The following is a 26,932-nucleotide window of genomic DNA, read 5'->3' on the forward strand; positions in this document are numbered from 1 at the left end:
ATCTCGTTGAAAAATTCAGACGATTCTCACCGAGAGATTCAGACAAAGCTCGCCGAGAGATTCAGACGAATCTCGCCGAGAGATTCAGAAGATTCTCGCCAAGAGATTCAGTCGAATTTCGCCAAGAGATTCAGATGTTGAGATTTAGACGAATCTCGCCGAGAGATTCAGACATAGCTCGCCGAGAGATTCGAACAAAGCTCGCCGAGAGATTCAGACGAGTCTTGCCGAGAGATTTAGAAGATTCTCGCCAAGAGATTCAGTCGAATTTCGCCGAGAGATTCAGATGTTGAGATTTAGACGAATCTCGCCGAAAGATTCAGACAATCCTCGCCGAGAGATTCAGTCGAATCTCGCCGCGGGATTCATATGAATCTCGTTGAGAGATTAAGACTAATGTCGCAGCTTCAGACGGAATTCGCCGAAGGATATATACGAATCTCGCTGTGAGATTTATACAATTCTTGCTTTGTGATTCATACGTATCGCTCAACGGTTCAGGCATACCTCGGTGAGAGATTCAGACGAATCTCGTTGAGCGATTCCGACGAATCTTGCATAGAGATTCAGACGAATCTCGCCGACATTCAGGCGAATCTCACCAAGAGATTGAGATGAATTTCGCTGGAAAATTCAGATGAATCTTGCTGAAAGCTGTAGAAAAAAAAATTCTATGACATTCAGTCGAATCTCGTTGAGAGATTCAGGCGAATCTCGCCGAGAGATTCACATGAATCTCGCCGTCAGATTCACATGAATGAAACAGAGCTTTATTAGTTTCCTTTGAGGTTCAGAAAAGTTTTCGGGTGTTCTAGGGATGTAGCCTTGTAATGCTTCTGAAATCCTTTGAAATCCTCTTGAACGCCCTTTGAACTCCATAGAATCCCCTGGAGCACCATTGAACTCTTCTGAAAGCATTTGAAACCCTTTGGAACGTCCTTGATTCTTCTGAAACTTTTGAGATCTTCTGGAACATTCTTGAAAAATTTAAGTTCTAAGCAAGGTTTAAAAAAACCTTATTTTCAATATTGATAGGACAGAAATTGCCTTCGTCATGTGCGCTAATTCCCGTCACATCAGATGGAAAATAGCCAATAGTTACAGATACCTCAACTAACCTTTGCCAATGGTTCTTCAGATGGAAACAAAAAGATGTAGCCCATCAATAACCAGCCCCTACAGCACTGGAAATCGAATAATTAATCGAAATTTAATGTTTCAATTTTATTCTACTTACTAGTTGATTTTTTTTTTTCGTTTTGCGTACGACGAAGGCAACAGCTAGCCGAATTGCTCTTCATCATCGTTCATTTTTCGCTTCGCCAGATTCACTTATTGAAAGATGACCATCAATTCACACTCAACAAAAGCTCTGTGGCACTTCAATGTTGGGTTTCACTACTGCAGAATGCAGAAAAAGCTGCTCCATCATCGGCCCTATCGGTAAATTGTAAACAAACAGTGTCTTCGTCCTTGGGAAGATACAGGCAACTGTGTGCGTGGAGTTTCTGCATACGAAACATCGTATTTTACAACCACAGAGAAAGATTTTTTCGTTGCACTGTGATGACGTATTATGGATCTGGTGGACAAAAATATTTATTAAAATATTTTGGTCGCTATTCTAAATCCATCTCAAATTAGAAGCTTTTTGCTCAAGCGCACTTTAAACACATGGTTTGATTTGGATTGCGAAGAATTTGTCCGCCTTTTCGAATGCACACCTACGGTCAACTCATAATTTTTGACCATCCTGTGTACCATAGTGCCACGTAGAAGGTGTGCCGGGAATTGAATTCATGTTATGCCCGAAATAGACGCGGACTAGACGGGAACTGAATTAGAGGGACAGTTATTCAAACTTATTAGTTTGAGGAAATTGTAGTCCTTTCACGATATAGTTATGGTGAATTTATAAATTAGTAATTGAAACCAAATCGGTCATGAGGCATCAGGCGAGGTGCAAGAATAAACTCGATCATTATTGGTCGGTACATAGCTAGACGGGAATTAGATCAAAACCCTAAATGAATAGACATGAGGTTGGATTCTAGTTTTGATGTCATATAAAGCTCATTTCAGGTTATGCGCAGTTGACCCCCAACCGCACACACCGCTGGCTACAGGAATCACCAGTCTGAACCGGAATTTCCCTCCCTTCGCCAAATAAGCAATAACCAAGCAAATTTATTTTCATTAATTTTTATCTGCCGTTGCAGCCGATCTAAAAAACGGGGAGTCGTTTGTCTCGGCGAAATGATCGGCTTTGCATGCATTATGGTTGTGCGGGTGCATCAGGCACCTCCACCGAATTCTTCTCGCACGGTTGAAAGGCGAGGTTTTATTTTTACGATAATTACCGCCTGGCATCCGCGGATGAATGGACCAAACTGTTTTGGTGGTGGGAAGTCGGGTCCTAACAAAGTAATTCATTAGAAATTATTTTGCATCAGGGACGATCGCGAACTCGAACAATTAAGCTTTATAAATGATGCAATGGAGCGTTCCCGGAGGTTTTGAGTTCCAATTTTGCATTTTTCTTTCAAACATGATAATTTCTAATGATTATCGATACATTCAGATGGTTTTGTTCATTTAAGCTCGAACAAATACCAAATTGAACATCACTAATGCATTCAAGAATGCACTAACGCAAAGATTCACTCGATCAACTTATCCACCGGTGAACTGAATTCACTCGGTCAAAGAATGGACTTATCCACCGATGAACCAAATTCATCGCGGTCCGAGAATTTTGACACTAGAGCGGGGCCATTCCCAATCTGAACCGTTAAATTCTGATTGGAAATCGTTCAATTCTGATTGGAAACGGCTCCACTCTAGTGTCAAGATTCTAGGACCGCGATGAATTCGGTTCAGTGGTGGATAAGTCCATATTGAAACTAGAGTGGGGCACGCTTCTTAGTGGACCTATCCACCGATGAACTGAATTCATCGCGGTCCAAGAATTTTGACACTAGAGCGGGGCCATTCCCAATCAGAATTGTTTAATTCTGATTGGAAATCGTACAATTCTGATTAGAAGCGGCACCGCTCTAGTGTCAAAATCTTCGGACCGCGATGAATTCAGTTCATCGGTGGATAAGTCCACGGCTGCTGAAGTAGCGTGTCCCACTCTAGCGACGAAGCGAGTGAACGCAGTTCACCGGTGGATATGCCAGCGAGTTCACTATAGACGAGTGCACCGATAAACTGAATTCATCGCGGTCCGAGAATTTTGAAACTAGAGTGGGGCCGCTTCCAATCAGAAATGAACTATTTTAATCAGAATTGAACAATTCAGATTGGGAATGGTCTCGCTGTAGAGTCAAAATTTTTGGACCGCGATGAATTCAGTTCATCGGTGCACTCGTTTATTCTGGCGTTTGAGCAGTACCGTGTAAATGAAAGCTTTTTGAACATCAGTAGATTTAAGCCTTCCAATGAACCAACCAATTCACTCGTGGCCCATTATCTGGGTAGCCGTGGCAATGAGTTCATTTTGTGTAAACACGGCACCGCTCAAACGTCAAATTAGTGAACTCCTGCAGCGCTCCATAGACGAGTGCACCGATGAACTGAATTCATCGCGGCGAGAATTCTGACACTAGAGCGGGGCCGCTTCTAATCAGAAGTGAACGATTTCCAATCAGAATTGAACAATTCTGATTGGGAATGGCCCCGCTCTAGTGTCAAAAGTTTCGGACCGCGATGAATTCAGTTCATCGGTGCACTCGCCTATAGAAACGAATTCATCTTTCGTAACCTATCAACGGATAACACTTAACTTTTTCAGGACGGATGAGTCATTTGCGCATGACTGAAATGTTCTTGCACAACGAATTTTTTTTTTGAAGTCGTCCGGAAAGGATTGAACGACTTAACCGTCACTTGAGTGAATTCGTGAATGAATTCGTTTTCAGGTTTAGGGTTGTTAAATTTGTCAAGTTTTCTTGCAAGGATTATAGAAGTAAAATATTTATACCATGTCATTATAAGTATCAAAACATAAATAGAGAAGCACATACTTTAAATATATGTAGGTAATTCAGATGGGACAGGTCTATTTTTGGGTCCCTCCCCAGTCGACAATTCCGAGATTTCAGTCTTTGGAGTAGACAATTATCGAGCTGAAATACGGAGCGGAAAGTTTGTCGACGGCATCGGACAGACAACCTGCTTCTTTCGTCCATGTCTTGGGTCCCCTTTTTGGGGTCCCAAGGTCACGCCACGCTCGGCAATTAAAAAGAGCAGATCATCAATAATGCACAACGCGTTGCGGTCGTCGTCGCCAATACGGCATATCTCCACGAATTCCCACCTTTTACAGAACACGAAAGGTTACCCGTTTTCCCTACGCAATAGCCAGTGTTTTTCTCACTAGGAAAGGACCGGTCCACGTGACTTACCGTCCTTTCCTAGAGTGGGACGACCTAGTCCTAGTTCTGCGCTACGCACCGTTTATCAGGTGTGCCGTCTCTTCGCGTTCCCCAGTTAATTTATGGACTTCTGGAACGGTTCGAATGCATTGGAATTGCAAATCAGCGCAGGCTATGATCGCTGCGCTGCGCAGCAGCAGTCGTCATGGCGAACGTGACTTTGACAGCCAGCATCCGAAAACGTCAAAACCAGATAAACCGACGACGATGACGGCAAGGCGTCTCTCGTCCTCGCGTCGACGCAGGCAGATATCATGCAAAAAGTGACCGTAATTTATCGCAAATGAACCGAACCGAACCGAAGCTTGTCGGAATACATATCTCCGGTGTTTAATTTCATTAAATTGAATGTAATGCAACTTGTTAATGAGATTATTTGCGCTCCTCGACGCGTCTTGGCGTCGTGGTTGATCCAAGCAAGCAGGCGAACGATTGCGATGAAGAAAAAGCAAGCAAAACATAAAACAATCGAATCTTGAATGCTCGACTCCTTCGATTGACGTCGGCCAGCGATGGAGACGATGCGGCCACAGTCGGCAAATTAGTCGGGTCACTTGCTTGCAGTTAAATGCAACTTGTTCAAGAGCAGTGGAGCTGTTGCAACACGGTTGCGGTGGCACGGGGCACTTATCGGGGGCCCGGGTAATTATGGCTCTGATTTGCGATAGTGGCAGCAAGTCATGTGCGCGCTCGCACTTGCGCTCGCTTTTTCATTCAGTTCTGCCGGGGTAATATTTATGGTCGGTAATGACAGGAGATTAACAAATTGATTGTGACGTGTTAATCCAATCGTTGTCATGCGGCGACTTTGTTGGTTTCAATGTTGTAGAATTGAACAGTTGTTGTTTGTTTACTTTGTATGAAAATTTTGCGCGAAAACCTTAATGTATCTATTGTCTATCCGGTTAAAATCAAGACAGACATTTAATCAAAAATTGCCATTTCCTTGGTCCACAAGTGTCGCAACTGTTTCGCATCTAGTGCGCTGTGTTGCTGACAACAACGGGTAAGATGCGCACTACTTTTGACATGATTCAAAAACGTCGCGAGTTGGGTCGCGTCACAACTTGAATGTGCGACGTCCGGTTTGGTGGCGGCCCGACAATACATAGCTTGGATGATTCTAATAGACGCCTCAGGGTCCGATAAAACCACTTTTTAGCAGCCTTTTTTGGTCAAATACACTTAGGGGGCATCCATTAAGTACGTCACGCTCAGAGGAGGGAAGGGGGGTCCAGGAAAGTGTGACAAGCAATGCATTAGGTATACGAAAAACCCATGTGATAATGTAGGCCTAATTAGCGGATATCAATAAACTGCGCGCCCAATGGTCATTAAACAAAATGACTATAACAGTAACAAAATTAGCTCAAATTCGATGAACAACCAGACCACACTGATCCAGAGCCATGTAGTTTTACATACCAGATGAAATAAGTACATATATTTGATGATATTGTAGAGAAAATCATAAATTTTGTTTTATCAGATGCGAAATTTAGCGACCTGTATGATTTTCTGCGGTTTGAAAATTCTCGTTGTCTTCATCTTCAGGCGTCGCCCTGTAAAGGTGAGTGACCAAAATGGGAATTTTTTTAATTAACTTTTCAGAAAACTAGCCTATTATAGATCATGGAACGATGAAACATAGATTGGTTAATGTCAAATGGACGAAAATGAGGTTTGAAGTTGAAAAACACTTTCGCATTTTTTCCTGCCGCATACTGTACTAAATGGATGCCCCCTTAGGGTCTGTGTCAATTGACGAATTAAAATAAATTTTTACTTAAATTTGACAGTTCAACTCTTAAACTTGACAGTTCTCCTAAGGAAATAATTATCGAACTGTCAAGTTTAAGTGAAAATTAATTTTAATTCGCCAATTGACACAGACCCTTAGGAGGCTATTGCGCCCATCATGAAACCAACAAAAATCTTTCGGTGGTGTGATGGGTTTCAAAACCTCTAGACTTCAAAGTAGTCTAGTACATTTCAAAGTTTTACATGAACAGATAACCTTAAATGATGGCCTTTGTGACGACGGTATGCCTCCCCGCGATGGAGATGGCCTAAACTGATGGTAGCCTATTCTTTTCAATGGGTCGGTTGTGAACAACTGTTGCATCGTTACCACATACTCCTATAGAGAATGTCAACAAACCAGAATAGTAAGCAAGACACGTGAATTGGAGCAACTTTCTGAAAATTAATTGTATTTTTGAATTTCCGTGCTATTCTGAGTATAAAATTGTATAATTCCTACCTAAACTAAATTACTACATACTCGAAGTAAGTAACAAATGAATTTGTATAATTTAACTTATATCTAACATGCACAATTTGTTATTCTAGTTATATAACCTATAATTGAAAAACCTAAAGGGAAGAATTTCGTTTGTGAAAGGCTACTGAAAATTTGTAAGTAGAATGAATTAGGCTTCGAATTGTGTACCATAATGATAAACCAATTACAGCTAAAGCGTATCCACTAAAACGACCGTGTTTGGATTGCTATAAGAGCTTCGGTGACAACAATTTCTTTAGAAATTTTCACCGCGAAATCCCCTAAGGTATGATGAGTCTTCCTGGAGAAAAAGATGCTGCTGCTTCGCCGTCCAGCTGTGTCGCGTGTGACCGCCCGGACAGCGATGAAAACATGGTGGCGTGCGACGGTTGTGAGTGCTGGTATCATTTCAGTTGTGCAGATGTCGACGAAAGCGTTTCCGGACAGCCCTGGAAGTGCGAATCCTGTGGGATTATGAACCAGACTCCGATTCCGACGAAGAACATCCGAAAAGCAAATGGCAAGGAAGGTGGAAAGCGGCTGACCGTACCAACCGGTGCTAAGAAGTCGTCGAAGGTGTCCGTCAGCAGCAAGGGAACCTCACGAAGAAGTAAAAAGTCCGCTGCAGGTGATGACGTAAGTTTAACTTCTAGTGCTAGGGCAAGACTTGCGCTTGAGCTTAGGATGTTAGATGAAGACGAACAAATAAAAGAGCAGGAGTTACAGGCAGAGCTTGAACTGAAAAATAAAAAGTTGATGCTGCAGAAACAAAATAGGGAACGCGAGTTGGCGTTAGAAGCAAAACAGTTAGCCGAAGAGAAAGCCTTTCAGGAAAGGCAGCTAGAAGAGGAGGAAAAAGGTCGGAAAGCGCTGTTACAGATGAAACGTTTATCACTTGAGGCAAAAAAGAATATTGTTCGTCAATTCTCTCAGCGCGGCAGTGATGTTTCTAGTTTGAGTGAAAGTGAGAAAAGTTCGGAGGCAAAAGTGCGTAGTTGGCTGCAGAAATCCGGCGAGCAGACAGAGGGAATTGTAAGATCCACGTCAGCAGCAAGAGGTTCCAGCCACGTTCCGGAGATTACCGGTAAAGTTGTTCTCGATGAGATTCGTAATCCAATCTCCGGTGCAGCGAAGAAGGTCAACTACCTGTTTGAAGAGATACCAGGGACGACGGAGGGTGATAAGAACGACGGCGATTCCGTGTGCAACGTTCAGCAGCAGGCTTTCAATGATGAGATTGGTCCAACCAGCCGTCAGTTGGCGGCTCGTCAAGTGATGGGGAAAGATCTACCCACCTTTTCCGGGAACCCAGAGGAGTGGCCCATCTGGATCAGTAACTTTGAGCGATCAACAGCTACATGTGGATTTTCCATGGACGAGAATTTGATCCGGCTTCAACGTTGTCTTAAAGGACAAGCTATGGAAATGGTACGCTGCAGATTACTCTCGCCTGCAAGCGTTCCCCACGTCATCAAGGCTCTGCAGATGCGGTATGGTCGTCCAGAAACATTGATCAGAGCACTGACTGAAAAGATTCGACTTCTAGCTCCTCCGAATACGAATGACCTGGAGAGCATTGTCGACTTCGGTATGGCGGTCGATAGCTTGGTTGAACACCTGAAGAGCGCGAAGCAACAGGCGCACTTGGCAAATCCGTCATTGCTGCATGACCTGGTTGCAAAACTTCCAGTGGACTACCGCTTGAAGTGGTCGGCATATAAGAGTACCATTCCAGTGGTCAACCTCGGGACGTTTGGAGCATTTATGTCAACCTTGGTGGAACTAGCATATGAAGTAATGGATGATCAACCCACTGGTAAAACAACAAAAGGAGCACAGAAGCCGAAGGACCGAAGTTTCGTCTATACACACTCGGAATATTCCTCGAATGAACCAACTCTAGTACGCCCAGCAAAAAAGGTCTGTGCAGCCTGCAAGATGGAAGGACATAAAATAGCAGACTGTTTCAACTTCAAAGCAATGAACATCGATAACCGTCTCCAGATTGTCAGTCAGAACTCGCTCTGTAGGACTTGCTTGAACCAACACGGAAAATGGCCTTGCAAGACATGGAAAGGGTGCGAGGTTGAAGGTTGCCGTCTTCGTCACCACACGCTGCTGCATACGACCACACCGGCGGTTCCTCTCGTGGTGTCCACCAGTCATTCCCAACTACTGAGTGGTAATAGCCCAATTTTTCGAATATTACCAGTAACACTGTATGCAAAGGATCGATGTGTGAATGTGTTCGCATTCGTGGATGAAGGTTCGCAGATTTCGCTTCTTGATGTCGCAGTAGCTGAGCAGTTGGGAGTCACTGGTCCGGCAAGCACGTTAAGTCTACAGTGGACGGGAAATGTTACACGGGAAGAAGCAAACTCTCGTGTCATCCAGATGGAGGTCTCCGGTGGGACGTCGAATAACCATTATAAGATTATGGATGCGCGTACAGTAGAAGGTCTTCAGTTGCCAACCCAATCGCTGCACTACCAAGACCTGGCAGGAAAGTATCCACACCTGCGAGGCTTGCCGATCATCGACTACGAGAATGTTACACCAAAACTCCTTATTGGTCTTGACAACCTGAAACTCACGATTCCGCTGAAAATTCGAGAAGGAGGTTGGGGCCAACCAATGGCAGCCAAATGTCGTTTAGGATGGAGCATCTACGGCAGCTCTCGTTCAGCCACCGAATCATTTACCTGTGGGTTTCACGTTGGAGGATGGACCAATTCAAAGGATGATTTGAACCAGATCGTCCGTGATTTCATCACACTGGACAATTCTGGTGTTCAACCTCCGCTCGCTCCACTAGAATCGAAGGAGAATAAACGGGCTCAACAGCTACTCCAAACCACCACTCGTAGAGTTGGCAGCCGATTCGAGACCGGGTTACTATGGAAGTGGGATGAAATCCAGTTGCCGGATAGCTACGGGATGGCGCTACGACGTTTACACTCTCTGGAGAAGCGGCTAGGGAAGGAACCACTGCTGTACGATAGCGTTCGTCAGCAAATACGGGAGTACAAGGAAAAAGGCTACACACACCAGGCCACCGAAGAAGAGCTCGCTAACACAAGTTCAGGGAAGAGTTGGTATTTGCCGTTGGGAATAGTATTGAACCCTAGAAAGCCCAACAAGGTTCGGATTATTTGGGACGCTGCCGCGCAAGTGAATGGAGTTTCTCTCAACTCCGTCCTCCTCAAAGGCCCCGATTATCTCGCCTCGCTGATCGAAGTTTTCTACCACTTCCGTCTTTATGCTGTCGCACTGACGGGGGACATTAAGGAGATGTTTCATCGGCTATACATCAGGCGGGAAGATCGCCAATTCCAACGATTTCTGTGGCGGGATGATGTAAAATCAAAGGTTCAAGTCTTCGTCATGGACGTTTCCATATTCGGCGCAACGTGCTCTCCAAGTTCCGCGCAATACGTCAAAAATGTAAACGCGAAAGAGTTCGAAAGCGAATCCCCCAGGGCAGCGGCAGCAATCACCCGATATCATTACGTAGATGACTATCTCGACAGTTTTCCGACGGCAGCAGAGGCTGTGCAGGTCGGAAGTGAAGTTCGGCGGGTGCACGCTGCGGGAGGATTTGAAATCCGTAATTTCCTCTCCAATGATCCGACGGTCGCAGCTACAGTGGGAGCAATATCGAACGAAGCCGAGAAGAAAATCAACCCAGAGAAAGAAGACATCGTGGAGAGCGTTCTGGGGATGAAATGGATTCCGACGGGAGATGACCTCACCTACAGTTTCGTAATACGCGCCGATCTTGGATATGCACTGGATCAATCTCACAAGCCGTCTAAACGTGAAGTGCTTCGCGTGGTAATGAGTTTGTTCGACCCGCTAGGGTTGATCAGCTATTTCATCATCCACGGGAAAACTTTAATGCAAGACATCTGGGCATCCGGAGTAGACTGGGACGAACCTGTCAGTACTGAATTGTGTGAACAATGGTGGCGGTGGACAGCGCATCTACCGGGACTAAACTCTATCCGAATTCCTCGTTGCTATTTTGCAGCAGCTGATTACCAATCGTATTCCTCGCTCCAAATCCATGTTTTTGTGGATGCCAGTAAATCAGCGTACGCATGCGTTGTCTACTTTCGAGTAGAGTCAGAAAAAGGACCGGAGGTAGCACTTGTGGCCGGAAAAGCGAAAGTAGCTCCACTAAAATTGATGTCAGTTCCTCGTTTGGAGCTTCAAGCTGCCGTATTAGGCACACGATTACTCAACAGTGTGGTTTCATTGCACGACCTTCCCGTCAGTCGCCGTGTGTTGTGGACGGACTCACAAACAGTTCTTGCTTGGTTGCGATCCGATCACCGCAGGTATCAGCAGTTCGTGGGCTTCCGTGTGGCGGAGATTTTGTCATCGACAGACGTTCAAGAATGGAGGAAGATCGACACTGAGCTGAATGTCGCTGATCTTGCAACGAAATGGGGTAAGGGGCCGAATTTCGAAAGAGATAATCCCTGGTTTCGTGGACCGAAGTTTTTATTGGAATCGGAAAGTTTCTGGCCGAAGCAGGAAGCAGTGCAGTGTACCACAAATGAAGAAATTCGCCATGTTGGGGTGCACGTTGAGCAGACCGTACCGTTGATCGAAGTTGGAAGGTTCAGTAGCTGGGACAAATTACACCGAACCACAGCGTACGTTCATCGCTTTATCAGCAATCTCATCCGGAAGAAACACGGCGAACGGTTGGAGTTGGGTGTGCTGAAGCAACAAGAGTTAGCGATCGGAGAGGTCACACTGTACAAACAAGCGCAACAGGAATACTACGCCGGAGAAATAAAGCAGCTCAGCGGGCAGAAGAGATCGATGCAGCATCGTCATTCAGCAGTATCCAGATCTAGCAAGATATTCAAGCTATGGCCGTTCCTGGACCAGTCTGGTGTGTTACGAATGCGGGGAAGGATTGGTGCAGCGCCACATGTTCCGTACGCAGCGAAGTTTCCTACGATTCTACCACAGAAGTCAGCAATCACATTGCTACTCGTTGACAAGTTCCATCGCCGTTTCCGTCATGCGAACAGAGAGACGGTTGTGAATGAGATGAGGCAGGAGTTTCATATTCCAAAGATGCGAGCGTGTGTTGGGAAAGTCGCGCGGAACTGTATGTTCTGCCGTTTACGCAAAGCTATACCCCGGCTACCTCCAATGGCTCCACTGCCAAAAGTTCGACTAACGCCGTTCGTGCGACCGTTCTCTTTCGTTGGCCTAGACTACTTCGGGCCTGTTCTAGTAAAAGTTGGGCGCAGCAATGCGAAGCGGTGGATTGCCCTTTTCACGTGTCTGAGCATTCGAGCAGTCCACATGGAGGTTGTACACAGCATGTCAACGGAATCGTGCATTCAAGCGATACGTCGCTTCGTTTCTCGTCGTGGTTCACCAATTGAAATTTTTACCGACAACGGAACCAATTTTCACGGAGCCAACAATCAGCTGAAGAAGGAGATAGAAGAGCGCAATCAGAGACTAGCATCGGTCTTCACCAATTCGAATACCCGCTGGTCATTCAACCCCCCCGGAACACCTCACATGGGTGGGGTTTGGGAAAGGATGGTTCGGTCGGTGAAGGTAGCCATCAAATCGACTCTAGACGAGTCTCGTAAACCTGACGACGAAACACTGGAAACGGTGATCATCGAGGCGGAAGGGATGATCAACACACGCCCGTTGACGTACATCCCGTTGGAATCGGCAGACCAGGAGGCTTTAACGCCTAACCACTTTCTACTGGGAAGTTCGTCGGGTGTAAAACAATTGGCAGTTCTTCCAACAGATTACCGAGCGACCTTGAGGAGCAGTTGGAACTTGGCGAAACACCTGGCTGATGAGTTTTGGAGAAGGTGGATCACGGAATACCTTCCAGTGATTTCGAGACGCTGCAAATGGTTCGATAACGTGAAGGACTTTAAGGAGGGAGATTTGGTGTTAGTAGTGGATGGCACAGTGAGGAGTCAGTGGACCAGGGGACGAATTGAGAGAGTAATGACGGGAGCAGATGGACGAGTGCGGCAAGCTTGGGTGCGTACAAATAGCGGAGTCGATCGCAGGTCGGTGACTAATCTGGCGCTGCTCGACGTCATGGAGGATGGTGACCCTCACCAAAAAGATGGTAGCGGCTCACGGGTGGGGGAGTGTGACGACGGTATGCCTCCCCGCGATGGAGATGGCCTAAACTGATGGTAGCCTATTCTTTTCAATGGGTCGGTTGTGAACAACTGTTGCATCGTTACCACATACTCCTATAGAGAATGTCAACAAACCAGAATAGTAAGCAAGACACGTGAATTGGAGCAACTTTCTGAAAATTAATTGTATTTTTGAATTTCCGTGCTATTCTGAGTATAAAATTGTATAATTCCTACCTAAACTAAATTACTACATACTCGAAGTAAGTAACAAATGAATTTGTATAATTTAACTTATATCTAACATGCACAATTTGTTATTCTAGTTATATAACCTATAATTGAAAAACCTAAAGGGAAGAATTTCGTTTGTGAAAGGCTACTGAAAATTTGTAAGTAGAATGAATTAGGCTTCGAATTGTGTACCATAATGATAAACCAATTACAGCTAAAGCGTATCCACTAAAACGACCGTGTTTGGATTGCTATAAGAGCTTCGGTGACAACAGCCTTTATCGGATACATGCGGTCTATTTGGACCCCAAATTTGATCTTCTATATCTCATGATCCTGACTTGTTAGTTAGAATATAGGTGTCTGCAGCAATGTTGTTTTGTAAGTCAAGGACTAACAAATGACGGACCGTTTCATTCGGAGCCTCACACATAGGTGGCGCAAGTGAGCATGCAAATTTTATATGTCATACATATATCTTAAGATTGCGATCACTAAGATAGATATAGTCTTGGGCAAAGTTTTTGGGGTATTCAAGGACTTACAGATGATGGGTTAACGGGCTTGGTCTTGGTGGTCTAGTGGCTGCCGCTTCTGATCATATGCAGAAGGTCCTGGGTTCAATCCCTGGTCCGTCTCTTTCATGATCTCTGTCTTTCTACTTTGTATCTTTCTATCTATTTTCTCCCTCTCTTCTCTACACATACAACTCATGTATATTCATATGTTCATAGACATCGCTAGAACAGAAACGGGTTGAAAAAGTCGTTTCAACTTTCACAACCCAGTGTTAATCTATAATATAACGCCTACAAGTTATGCAACAACCAAGTGAACTGTGCCGCTTATCCTTCAGAGTAATTTACACATAATCTATCATCTAAATAAATATATCCCTTATCCATGGATCGCATGAACGACCAAAGGTGACTTCAAGATCACACATCCTACCCTACTAACAAATACCCCATATCCGTGCTGGTTGTGGGAACGCAGAGTGCTCTCGGTCTCTAGTAGCAACAACCATCACATTCTAACATTCCTTTTCCTTCCCAACTGACTGTAAGGACTTGGCCGGCGCCGGTATTGATCCAAAATGTGTGAGCTTGCTTTAAATTGCACTTTGAGTAAAGTGACCAGACGTCCCGGATTGTGCGGGGCAGTCCCGGATTCAAGCCAGTCGTCCCGAACTGCAAAGTGTCCCGGAAATGTCCCGGATTTCAACAATCGACTAAAATGTCGTTTTCTTGACAAACATGTTGAACTGTTTCTGTTCTTCTGAAAATCAATCTTTTGACAAATGTAAATAGCAAAAACAAAGTTTAACCAGGCTTACAATTGTTTAAGAATTTTGAGAATTTAAATCTGACATTATATAAAGTAAAGGCAGAGTTGTTGGGAGAAGGATGGAGGTAAAATTTGGTTTTCATAAGCACTTTACACTGAGGTGGACTAATTGAGAGCTGACTGAACATTTTTGAATCTCTGTAAGTGAATTTAAAAATGTCTCACCGGAACTTTTGTTCAAAAATTTCAAATTAATTTCCAGTAACTACCCACAGGGCTTTCTTGTAGACATATCTGTTAGAACCCGTCAGATAAACTCCTAAGAGAAACATGCCTAGCCATGATTCGTGTAAGGTTACCTCCAAGATTCCCCTTGTCAGATTTTCTCGGGGGTTTTCGGAAATGATCGAAGGATTTCTATAGAAGTATATGGTGGATCATTCTGGAAACTCCACCGATGGTAGATTTTTTTTAGCTACAAATGGAAAGAATTCCAGGAAACAAATATCTTTTTTAGAAACGTATATTCTTATAAAGTTTGATAAAGATACACTTCATATTTGTGATGAAAATATTGGAGAATTGTTTCAGAATACTTTCCAAGAAATGTTTTGGAAAATATTCTCTAGTAATCCACCAGTACTTTAAATTTGAATTCAACTAAAAAATTCCCATAGTTTTGTGAAAAACTCATTCCTGAATATTCTTCAGCTATCTCTTCAATGTTTTGGCAGAAATTTTCCATGAAAAAATTTAGACATTTAGAATAAAAAATCTTAAGCTAGTTTTCCAAATTCCATAATTTCCTTGTTGAGATCTAATACTTTGTTCCCTGAGTGTCGTGAAAAAGTTCCCTGATCATCAACCAAATTCCCCGTGAAATTCCCTGACTTTCTCTGATTTTTCTAGCCCTGAAATAAATTCCCCAACAGTCCCTGGCTTTCCAGGTAGTTGAAATCTTGATTTAGTAAAACTGTGTCCCGCATCAGAGCAAAATATATCTGGTCACTTTAACTTTGAGAATACTTTATTCAGTTGGATCTCAGTACAATTCATACCAGTTCTGATCAATCATGGAAGAGCAACCATTGACATGTATAAGGTACGGCATAAAAATCACAACACAAGCTAAACATCAATTTTGAATGTAAACATGTGACGTCGTTCTTATCGTCCTTTTACGTTGATCAAATTGATGTGGACCCGAGTAGGGGAAAAGAGCTCAATAATAGCATATTTTGATATGGAGATCAAAAAGTGATATGGGTTTGATTGACATAAGAGATAAAAGATCTAAAAATAAAATCAAAAATTTACTCCTGGATCATCATCATCAAATCATATTTAGATTTTGTGAGATCTAACCAATAGCAGCAAGCTATTCGTATGATCTTGAAATATCAAATTTTGATATTGTTCAGATGTTCCAGGAACATTTTTCTGATATTATTTTCAGATCTTTTATCTCTTATATCAATCAATCCAATATCATGTTTTGATCGTGAGTATTTTACCTCTACCCGGGGAGTACTAGATCGTTTTGTTCACGCCTATGAACGATTTGAATTGCGTCTTAAAATAAAAACTGTCCGATTTCCGGAATGTATCACCTTCTAAATGTTGTACACCATGGTGTAAGTCAGATTTGATCGATATGATGGTGGTGATGTAATCGTTCAAGCTGTGCAAACTTCTGGTTGAAGACGGTGTGTAGTCTATTTTTACTTAATGCTTAAATAGTACACCATGTACTATTTTCATACTTAACCTCTTTTGTAAGGCTCGTCGCCACCTTATTCAAGTAGTAGGTATTCGATATAACTTACTGACACAGTTCACAATCAATCATTGAAGCCAACTTCTGCGCTACTCATCGCATCAAAACAAAAGCGCCACCGTATATGGACTGTAACACGGTGATAGCAGTCGAGTTACGTCAAACACACAAGGCTACGGTGGCGCTAACTGTTCATTTCATAGCGACCGTTTTAGTTATTTTAGTGATCCATTGTTACATCGAGTTCGTTGTAACAAAGTGACCTGCTTCGCTTCCACCACAATTTTCCATCGGATTGTAAAATTACAGGTTGTCTGTAGTTTGGAGCTTGCTTACAATTCTGCGTACAAGATTTTTTTTTCTAATGAAATGAAGTGTAATATTTACGTCAAATGTAGTTTTCAGAATTTCTTTCTGTGTCAATTTGGTATTCGACAGCTTTTTCATCAACATTCAACGTTGCTTCTCATACCCCAAGTAAAACAGATAATGTGGCATTCGAAAAGCATTATATGAGCATTTATTGCTACTTAGCTCTGAATGAGAATTGAAAGGCTAAATATTATGTTGGAAAAACTGAAATACCCAAGTGATCACTGATGATTGATTGGCCTCATAATCAGGAACGGGGGTGCTTTAACGTGTGAAAAAACACTTCATCAGCACTTCCAATCCATAGAAGTTCTATAACAGCATTAGTATGTCACTACCATAATCGCATATGCGCATTACTGTATGTTATACGTTTTTCATCATCAAAGGTGGCATTTCCTTTTCATTTTTATTCTAGTTTTGATTGCCAGCTTTTTGGTTGCGTACCACGAGAACAAGAACTGTTTGTAAACAAAATCTTTTCTCGATCTAGGATAAGATGCGTCACGTAGTCAGCCGATTTGAGACCATTTTGCTGTCAAACGGAGACCAGTCGCTGATTGGTCGAAATTGATACCCGTTTGCTGCGATCAGATCGCTTTGTTATTGGTTTGGCCGTGTTGCTAGTTTGTAGGTTTAGCATGTGATACCAGTATTCAAAATCATTATATTCTTCTATTCAAGTTTTATCAACTTTAAAATGTCAGCATTCAAATGTAAAACATCCTAAAGTGGCTCCTATGTCTGAAAATTGATAAATACCATTGATTTGACGCAAAATCAATTGAATTTTTGATATATTTCACTATAAAAGAGAGAACTCTTTGTCTGAAATTAATTTTACTTGCAAGTTATGCTATTCCAGATGCAATTATCAATTAGCGATGCGAAATATGCATCCAAATTCCAACCGTTAAGGCTCAAATAACCATCATTCAGTCATCAACAATCATCAATTTTTCAAAAGCAGTTTTCTTCCTCTAAGTCACAAAACCGTCATTTAAAATTATTTCACTGTTATCCAGATGGTGGCCAGAGTGCAGTGATAAATTTGTATTAACATTGGTTAAGATTTCAGCGAGAAAACTGCTTTTGAGTTTTTGCTAAACGATGATGGTTTGTTTCCTCTTAAATTTAAATCGTTTGAAAGATTTGGAATAAAGAAAAGTGGCAGCACTGGATTTCCATCGTCGACAAAATCGAACGAAAAAATAACAAGGCAGGCAGGCGAACTTCTGTTGTCACATCCTATCCTAGCTCTCGATGACTTCTAGTCGCCCAAAACATGCCCACCATTTTTTTTTGTTGTCATCAAGTGGAGAAAACTTTTCGAAACACATGTTGGATTAGTAGAAATCATCAAAAGAAGGATTTGTTAATAAAAACTCCTTTGCTCTTTTTCAGATTCAATAAAGAACTGTTGACAGTTTACCCAAGCAAGTTTTCGTATGCCTGCATCGCTTTTTCAGCCCTAATACAGGCCTAATTTTACTTACGTTCTTATGCTGCCGAAACTCAACAACATATAATCTCTTTATTTGGAATTAGTATACAGAAGTCGTTCGGTAACTGCAACAACTGACAGACTTCAAAGAACTGTCACTTGCTGCAGAATGCAATCAATTTTCATTCGTAAAACATCACACTGCAACAAAATTGCATGCGAGAAAGATCGCATTGCTGTTAATTTTTCATTTTGATTATGATTGCCAATTTACCTTCAAGAGGTTTTGAGAATGGTCATAAAACCGATATGGTTTTATTCTGGCATAATAATGGTGTTTACAACCTCCTCGAATTTACTTGGAAAGATCGACATTCCAAGCTGTTAAAATACAACTGATGGCTCCTTTTTTGTGTGATAGTAAAACCGGTGAATAAGGTATTCCGCAACATGAAGTAAACATAAAAAGTTGCCTAGTCAAACCGTTCTTGATTTCAGTTCACTAACTTTTCAGAAAACTTTCCCGTTATCATACAATTAGCATTTTTCGTGATTTTTTTCATACTATTTGACAGTTCTCGACTACCAATCTTCCGTGAGCTTGAGTCACAGAGAACAGACATTTAAGCTCGAACAAAAAAAACGTTAAAAACGTGTGCAAAGAATTTAAGTGTACCTCAACACCACCAACGGATACTGCCCGACATAAAAACTCGATTTGACTACTCGATGGCGGTGTTCATCGTTAAAATACACTAGCCCACAAAGCGACACAAGCGCTGAAATTCCAAAAACGGCGAACCCAAGAAACAAAAATGACAACATGACAATGCGATGCTAGCGCCACGCACCGGGAGCAAAACGATACACCGTTACAAAGTTTTACACAAGGCAGAAAACAAAGATCAACTATTATGTCTCTCATGAAAAATTAGAATATGGCGAATATCTGCCTCTAGCTTCTGATATAAGCGCGACAGTTACTAATCATAACAGCGTCACCAGATTCTTAAAGAATTTTATTCCATTACATGAGGTTTAACAGCAAGCACACTTATTTCACTGAGCCACTCTTGCGGTTCATCACAAATACATCAAAAAACATCTGTCACTTCGCGAAACCCACGTGCTTTTGTTTTAGGCGGCAACACATTTTCTTTTGTTTTCCTTTGCGAGTGTCACTGCGGCGGTATGCCGTGCGGGCGTACGACCGCCGTCGAACTCTAATAAAAGATAAGCACGGCAATATGTTCTCTGTGCTTGAGGTGAGAATTTGAGAAAGTTGACATCCGAGAATAGCACAGACGACGGATTGAATACAAGAGATGGTGTCGCCGCCGGGCTGTCAGCGCTGGACACTAGATGCTATAATGGTTGTTGTCTACATTTTATAAACAACAATCATTCTATTATTTCATTAGCGCCCAGCTATCTTTTCTGGTGTTGAGTGTAGAGTCTTTGCCAAAGCTGTCAGGACATCAAGTCCGATCTTGAACTAGTTGGTTCTAAGCTTATCCGCTAGTTGGCGCTAGTGGGTCTAATATATTTTCAAATTTCTGTAGCTTGAAAATCAGACTGCCTAGAAGAATTTTGTCTTTAATAAAGTTGTCCAAGAAAACATAGCTTTTCAATGATAAACTAGTTGATTCTAGACTTATCCGCTAGGTGATTTCTTTTTCTTATTTGCCACTTGTGAATATTACGTAACTCACTATAACAATCCGTTTCCGACATTCTTAGCAAACTGCAGTAGAATCACTTGGCATGATACGGGACCTCGCAATGCAGGCGACTGATTCCGCCAAAGCTCCACTCCTCAATGAGGCAGCAACACACTCACTGTCTCGTCATGATGATTGCTGTCACCGATGCTTAATAGGGGAAGGACACGCGAGGGGAATATCACTAATCATTATTCACACCCCACAGCTCTTTAAACCCAATGGGTGCATTCGTGTCGGGCTGGGTGGTGCTAGTGGGTCTAAGACATTTTAAATATTCTGTACCTCGATTTTGTCTCCGACAAAATTGATCAGGGTATTATAAGAGCTTTGTGATAAAGAACTTGTTGATCCTGGGTTTATCCGATAGGTGGCGCTAGAGGATCGTAGAAGTTTCAAAATGTATATTTCATCTTTGTCAAAGTTGATCACGGCATTAGAGCAGGGATGCCACATATACAGTTTTTTCTGTAATCATGCAGATTTTCTCGCAGTTTTTATACAGAATTCTGTATAAAAATATTACAGATTTTTGAAAATAATACAGATTATACAGATTTTTCAGAAATTTACTGAATTTCATACAGATTTTCCGCGAAATACTACAGATTTCATACAGATTTTTGGCATACAATGGTGATACAGATTAAACAGATTTTTGAAAGGCAAAATACAGATTTAAATGTGGCAATACTGCATTAGAGGCTATCCGATCTTGAACTAGTTTGTTCTAGGCTTGTCCAATAGGTGGCACTCGTAGGCGTGGGTCTCGAGAATCAGACTATATGGAATTATTTTGTCTTGGATAAAGTTGATCAGAAGCAAGTGCTACCCGATGATTACCCAACTATCAATCGCAAGCCGCAAACAAGCATGCATGCTGAATTGTGGCTTTATAATAGTAATTATTGCTGAACTGAAATAATGCTGTACACATTACTGTACAAACGCTTTTTCAATTGAAAAAGTAGCCAATGTTCAACTTTTCGTATCGGTATTAACAATGATAATTTAAAACACTTTTCAAACATTTAGTAAAATTTTTATTCGACTCGCAGTAATTCCTTTACAACATAGTTTAACAAGACCTTTTTCTGCTTCTTGTTAAGTTTATGTAAAAATTAGCACATGTATCCGTATAATGTGTTTTTCACAAGTTAAATAAGCGCTTTTGTTTCATCATACTTCGACTCAGAGTACATGATGAAAAATACGTGTTTTTCTACTGAACAACCGCCGAATTAATCTGTTGTTCAGTTGTTAACCATAATGTTCTGTGCAATTCACCACTGCTGAATAGGAGTCGAAGTCTGATCAATATTAACCCCGGGAAGTTTATGTTTTGATTTGAGCGCTGCAATTCATCATCTCTAGGATGGTGCAGATAGAAAGACGTGTGGCTAGCAATCGACGGATCTCAAATTTATGTGTAGTTATTATTTCACAATAGTTGTTCACAGCATAAGTGCCAATCATGAACTATCGTGGAAATTAGAAATTTTTGAATTTTATTTATTTTTAATCATTTTTGTCAAAGCTGAATAACAGCTTTACTATATAGTTGTAAAACGATTTAAAAACAAACAGTTCAGTTGGTACACAACACAGTGCCTTATAGTTTCTCCAAATTTGTGTTAACAAAACCCGAACAAAGGTTGTACCTGAGAATTATCCAAATGTTATTTAGCAGAATGCTGAATTAATTCGTCGTAAAGGTGCTTGTGAAATGAGTGATTGTTAGTTGGGTAGCTTGTTGATTTTCGGCTTATTCACTAGGTGGCGCTAGTGTGTCTTAAGAATTTAAAATTGCCTGTATCTCGAGAATCAGATTGAACATGTTACTTGAGAGGGCTCTAGCGTTATTCTTGGTCTTGGAGCACTCTACGACCCAAGCACCATTTCAAGTCAAATTCGTTTCAAGAAGGCTGTGGAAACTGTTATAAAACTTAAACGTATTCAATTTTATTTTGTAGTGATGCTAAGAATCTCTTCGAGGCAGCTTGATCTAAAAATGTTATTTACGTATGCTTGTGAATAACTTTAAGTTATTTGATGTTTTAGCAAGTTTGTTTGCTCGGACCACTCGAAAAATAAACCTCGCCAATCTGAGTAGTGTTTTCCGACGAAAACGGTCAACTATGTGTAGAAACTGTAGACGTTTATTTACTTCCCCTCAATAACTACCAAACAAACAAGGCAACGTGCCACAACAGGACGACCTCCTGTCTGTTTAAAACTACATTCGGATTGTCAACACACACGGTAACTCTGCATCTTATCATAAATTAACCGATCGAGCGATCCCACCTTGTCGGAGAACTATGGGAAATCAACTTTTCCCCTCAACGAATTGAGTGGCATCGCAAGCGATCCCCATCATCATCGCCAGGCAATTAACTCGTTTAGTCCTTTTATGAGCAATTTCGGTATAGGGGAGCTGGCTTTCGTGACGGCACACCAGCCCTACGAAGCATGCGCAATGAGTTATGGGCCCAGAAGATTGGGCGAGGGTGGCCGCCCGCGCCGAGGCGCCCAGATTTTTATGCATTGGAAATGAGTCCTCTTAAGGGTTCTCGTTCGAAGGCGATCGATCGACAGGAAGAGGGGGAGAGGGTCTACGAGCGAAGGTGGCACCGGCGGCGGCTTCTTGTTTGGTTGGTGGTCACCGCAAGAAGTCTGACCCCTTGCAGCCATTTATTAGCAGTAAATCAAACTTTTGTGGCCGATGGATTTAATGGAGGGTTCACCGCTGGTCGTGCAAATGTTCATACCTCCGTCGGGCATGCACTGGGAGAAATTTGAAGTAATATTCCAGTTGAATTCATATGTTATATTTTCAGTTTTCTTCTATCATCTATCAGCTTCTTGTTATTCGCAATTCTTTATTTATACATTTTTGTTTCATTTTTTTCTGTATTCTAGTTTTTTCTTCTATTCTCTAGCTTCTATTTTCTGTCTTCTTTCTTATCTTTTTCTTCTTCCCTGTTTGGAATTTCATTTTTTTATTTTTGTTTTTGTTTTCCTATCTCCTATTTCCTTCTATTTCTCCTATTTCTTCTATTTCTTGTTCTGTTTCTATTTCTTCTATTTCTTGTTCTGTTTTCTACATTTTACATTCATTCTTCTTCGTTTGAATCTTTTATCTTCTAACTTCTACTTTCTATTGTGTACTATCTATCTTCCTACTAAGAGTTTTTGTTTATCTTTATTTTTCATGTTTTCCTTCTTCTGTTTTATAATTCTGATTTCTATTCTTCATTGTGTATCCACTACCTTCCATTTCTTGAAGTTTTTAGCGAATATAACTCAAAAAGTACTCGCAGTGCATATCCTTCTGGATCGTTTGGCAAAGGCAAGATGCTGAAAGGGGAAGTACAGTGCGACAGAGGGACCCGCAGTGGAAAAAATGTGTTCCGAGATTGCACATGAACGAACGCACGAACCCGAAGAAGCGAAAACATCGCTGAAAAATTCCTGAGCTCTGCTGCTGCTGCAGCAGCGCAGCTCGTCCTTTGAAGGAGGCGCGAAGCCCTTTCCAACTTATCATCAAACCACCACTGATTGAGGAGGAACCCTGAAAGGGGGGGGGGGGAAAGCGCGCCGAAACGAGCAGACGAAAATAATTCAAAAAAGTGCCCTCGGAACAGGGGAAGCCACAAAAGAAAAAAAAAATGAAAAACGTGTGCTTGGGTGCGGCGCGGTGGCCGAGCGGCACAAGATGCCTTTTAAAAATCTCCTCCAAACGAGTATAACAAGCACAACACCAGCACCGGGGAATGGAGAGAGATTGCATTTGTCCCGGGAGGGGGGAGTCCGGGAGAGCAGCCAGAGGTGGCCAAAAACAAAAATGCGAATCGACCACCAAACGGGCGCAAACAGAATGGGTAACCACAAGTGCACGCAAAATGAGCCTTTCTGCGAGGCGGCAGTAAGGAATGTGCGAGAAAAGTCGACAAAACATATATTGATTTCGATGGAAAAAATGTAAACTTAACTCAAGTTGGATAGCATATTATCTATTCAGGGTTTATCAACGTTTTTATAACCAAAACTTAGGTTGAAAACTATCTTTGGAACCTTTCGACGAGGTCTTTAGAACCATCGAGGACCAAAATTCAAGACATAAAACTTTATGACGGTTCTACATATCTCCACAAAACCACATGGACTTGAAGTTTAGGCTTGAAGAACAGAATTATCGTTATGAACTAGTTCTGAAATCTTTATAGAATCAAATCAATTCAAAAAAGTAACATCATAATGACTAATTGGTCTTGTAGAGGTTTTGAGAACCGTAATTAAACCTTATTCCTTATATTTTGGTTTTATGTTGGTTCTTAAAACCTCTTTTAGTCTATCGGACTAAAAATATCACTTGGGATGGCTACCAAAGTTTTCAGTTTTCAGTTGTGAAGAGCAAAATATAGGCTTCAATCTGTTTAAAAACATTCATAAAACCAAAAGTATTTCCTGAAATTTGATTCGAAGGAAGCCTTGAAACCTTCATAAAACCTGGAAATGGGGCATGTTCGGTGTAGTACTAGATTTGTAGTAATGAGCTGAATTTTAGTTTAGTGAGAAGGTCAATTCTCCGTTTCTACAATGAAATGATCCTAGAAGCGTGGGTATTATGATTCCTTGCTTAATTTGATGCTGTTTGAGCAAAGCTTTGGATAACAATGTTGTTTATGTTGCAAGAAATGGAGAAAACAACAAAACTGTAGCCCAAAGTTTTGCTCAAACAGCATCAAATTAGGCAAGGAAACATAATACCCACGCTTTTTGCACAAATTCATTTCCGAAACGGAGAATTGACCTTCTCACCATACTAAAATTCAGCTCATTACTACAAATCTAGTACTTCACCGATCTGTCCTATTGCAGGCTTGATTGAAGCTCAGACCAAAAGTAGGCTTTGAACCAGTTTAAAAACCTTCTTAGAACCTTTAGTTTAGGTTTTATCTACGATTTTATAACCAAAACATAGTTGGAAACTAAATATGAAACCTTCATTTTATGTTTCATTGAAGCTGCAGATACCAAAAATGGGTTCAAAACGATTTTGAAGCCTTCGTAAAACCAGAAACATTACTACCGGTTTTAAGTTTTACTGAAGTTATCCCAATCAATCATTCCTAGCCAAATAGATTCGACAAGGTCTTTAGAACCATCGTTAACCAAAATTCAAGATTTGAAGTTTTATGACAGTTTTCAAAACCTCCCCAAAACCCCATGGATTGAATGTTTTTGCTATAAGAACAATGTTATCGTTTTGAACTAGTTTTGAAATCTTCATAAAAGCAATCCCAAGCCATCATGATAGCGGATAAGTTTCATAGAGGTTATAACAACTGTCATAACACCTCATACTTTATGTTTTGGTTTCATGGTAGTTCCAAAACCATCTTCTAGTCAATTTGATTGAAAATGTCACTTGGGATGGCTACCGAAGGTTTTGAATTTTGTTTTCAGTTATGAAGATCAACATATAGGCTGAAATCTGTTAAAAACCTTCTTAAAACCAAAAGTATTTCTGGAAATTTGATTCGAAAGTAGCCTTTAAACCTTCCCAAAACCAGAAATTTTATTGGGATGCAGGCTTGATTGAAGCTTAGACCAACGTTAGGCTTTGAAGCAGTTTAAAAACCTTCTTAATGCCTCTATTATTTGTTTAGGTTTTTATCAACGATTTTATTACCAAAACTTAGTTGGAAACTGGATTTGAAATCTTTCTTTTGCTTCATTGAAAATGCAAATATCAAAAAATGGGTTCAAAACAGTTTTAAAACCTTCCTAAAACCTAAAACTTTACTACAAACTTTAAGTTTTACTTGAAGTTATCCCAATCAATCATTCCTAGCCAAACAGATTCGACATGGTCTTTAGAACCATCGTTAACCAAAATTCAAGATTTGAAGTATTATAACGGTTTTCAAAACCTCCTTAAAATCACATGGACGACTTGAAGTTTTCGCGTTTTGAACTAGTTTTGAAATCTTTATAAAAGCAATCCCAAACCATCATGATGGCTAATTAGTTTTGTAGAGGTTATAAGAACTGTCGTAAAACCAGAAATCTTACTGGAAATGCAAGCTTGATTGAAGTTAAGACCAACGTTACGCTTTGAACCTTCTTAAAGGCCTCTACTATTAGTTTAGGTTTTATCAACGATTTTATTACCAAAACTTAGTAGGAAACTGAATATGAAACCTTCATTTTATGTTTCATTGAAGCTGCAATTATCAACAATGGGCTCAAAACCATTTTAAAACCTTCGTAAATCCGAAAACGATGTTCAATTTAAGGTTTCATTGAATTTTCCCCAATCTAAAATTTTTGTTTAAATTCCATATTCCAAGAGGTATCTAAAACTGCCAAAAGCTAAAATTCAAAAATAAAGGTTATATGACGGTCCTCAAAACCTGCTAAAAACCATTTGGACTTAAAACTTTGACTTTAAGACCGAGACATTTCAAACCTCCAAAGAATCAATGATTGCCAATGGTTCTGAATTTGGGTTTAAATATGTACCAAACCTTCATGAAGCCTGAAATGTTACTCAGGTGTTAATAAAAGCAATGAAGTTCAAAGTTTGATATGAAATATGCTTCAAAACCTTCACAAAACCAAAATTCAAAAAAAGAAAATGGATGCTTTTTTATTAAATTAGATTTTATTAAAGTTTTATCTTCAAAACTCAGTTGGAAACTGAAATCGAAATCTTCATTTTATATTTCATTGATGCTACAAAGACAATTGGTTTAAAACAGTTTTGAAGCCGTCATAAAACCAAAACCGTTACTACTGATTTTAGGTTTAATTGAAGTTACCCCTATCAACAATTTCCAGCCAAATAGTTCTGGAAATATCATAACCCAAAATTCAAGAATTATTGTTTTATGAAGTTTCTTAAAACCTCCCCGAAACTACCTGGATTCAGAACGTAAATCTGGTTTTGAACTAGTTCTGAAAGCTTTATAAATTCTATGGCTAGGAAGGGTTCTAAATTTCATTCATAATGTGGAGATGAAAATATGGGTTTAAATCTGTTCAAAACCTTAATAAAACCAGAGATTTTGCTGGCGAATTCGGATGTTATTAAAGCAGTGCTGTTCAAAATTTGGTTCAAAAGCTGCTCTAAAACCATAACAAAACCACAAATCTTACTGAAGATTGCATCTCAAATGTTAAGACCAAAAGAAGGATTTGAACCAGTTTTAAAACC

The 26,932-nt window shown here is 41.0% G+C and overlaps 2 protein-coding genes across 4 annotated transcripts in view; both read left to right on the plus strand.

The window, feature by feature from the left end:
- The window catches only part of LOC109428421 (G1/S-specific cyclin-D2), a 216,864-nt gene that overhangs the window by 124,493 nt on the left and 65,439 nt on the right, over positions 1–26,932 (plus strand). The window lies entirely within an intron of this gene.
- Positions 3,677–22,705, plus strand: LOC134284855 (uncharacterized). 3 transcript variants are annotated; one of them, XM_062844278.1, is made up of 3 exons: positions 3,677–6,728; positions 6,792–6,857; positions 6,914–22,705. In XM_062844278.1, the coding sequence occupies exon 3, from the start codon at positions 7,012–7,014 to the stop codon at positions 12,922–12,924; it is 5,913 nt and encodes a 1,970-aa protein (XP_062700262.1). In that variant the 5' UTR covers positions 3,677–6,728; positions 6,792–6,857; positions 6,914–7,011; the 3' UTR covers positions 12,925–22,705. The 3 variants fall into 3 exon arrangements, 2 of the variants coding, with proteins under 2 accessions (XP_062700262.1, XP_062700261.1); XR_009995975.1 differs by having other exon boundaries at positions 3,677–13,135; positions 13,199–22,705; XM_062844277.1 differs by having other exon boundaries at positions 3,677–6,857.

Source organism: Aedes albopictus, chromosome 1, assembly GCF_035046485.1.
Source record: "Aedes albopictus strain Foshan chromosome 1, AalbF5, whole genome shotgun sequence".
Lineage (NCBI taxonomy): Eukaryota > Metazoa > Arthropoda > Insecta > Diptera > Culicidae > Aedes > Aedes albopictus.

Bases quoted from the DNA above. Each gene is read 5' to 3' on its own strand.
- LOC134284855 (XM_062844277.1), top strand. From the start codon at position 7,012: ATGATGAGTCTTCCTGGAGAAAAAGATGCTGCTGCTTCGCCGTCCAGC.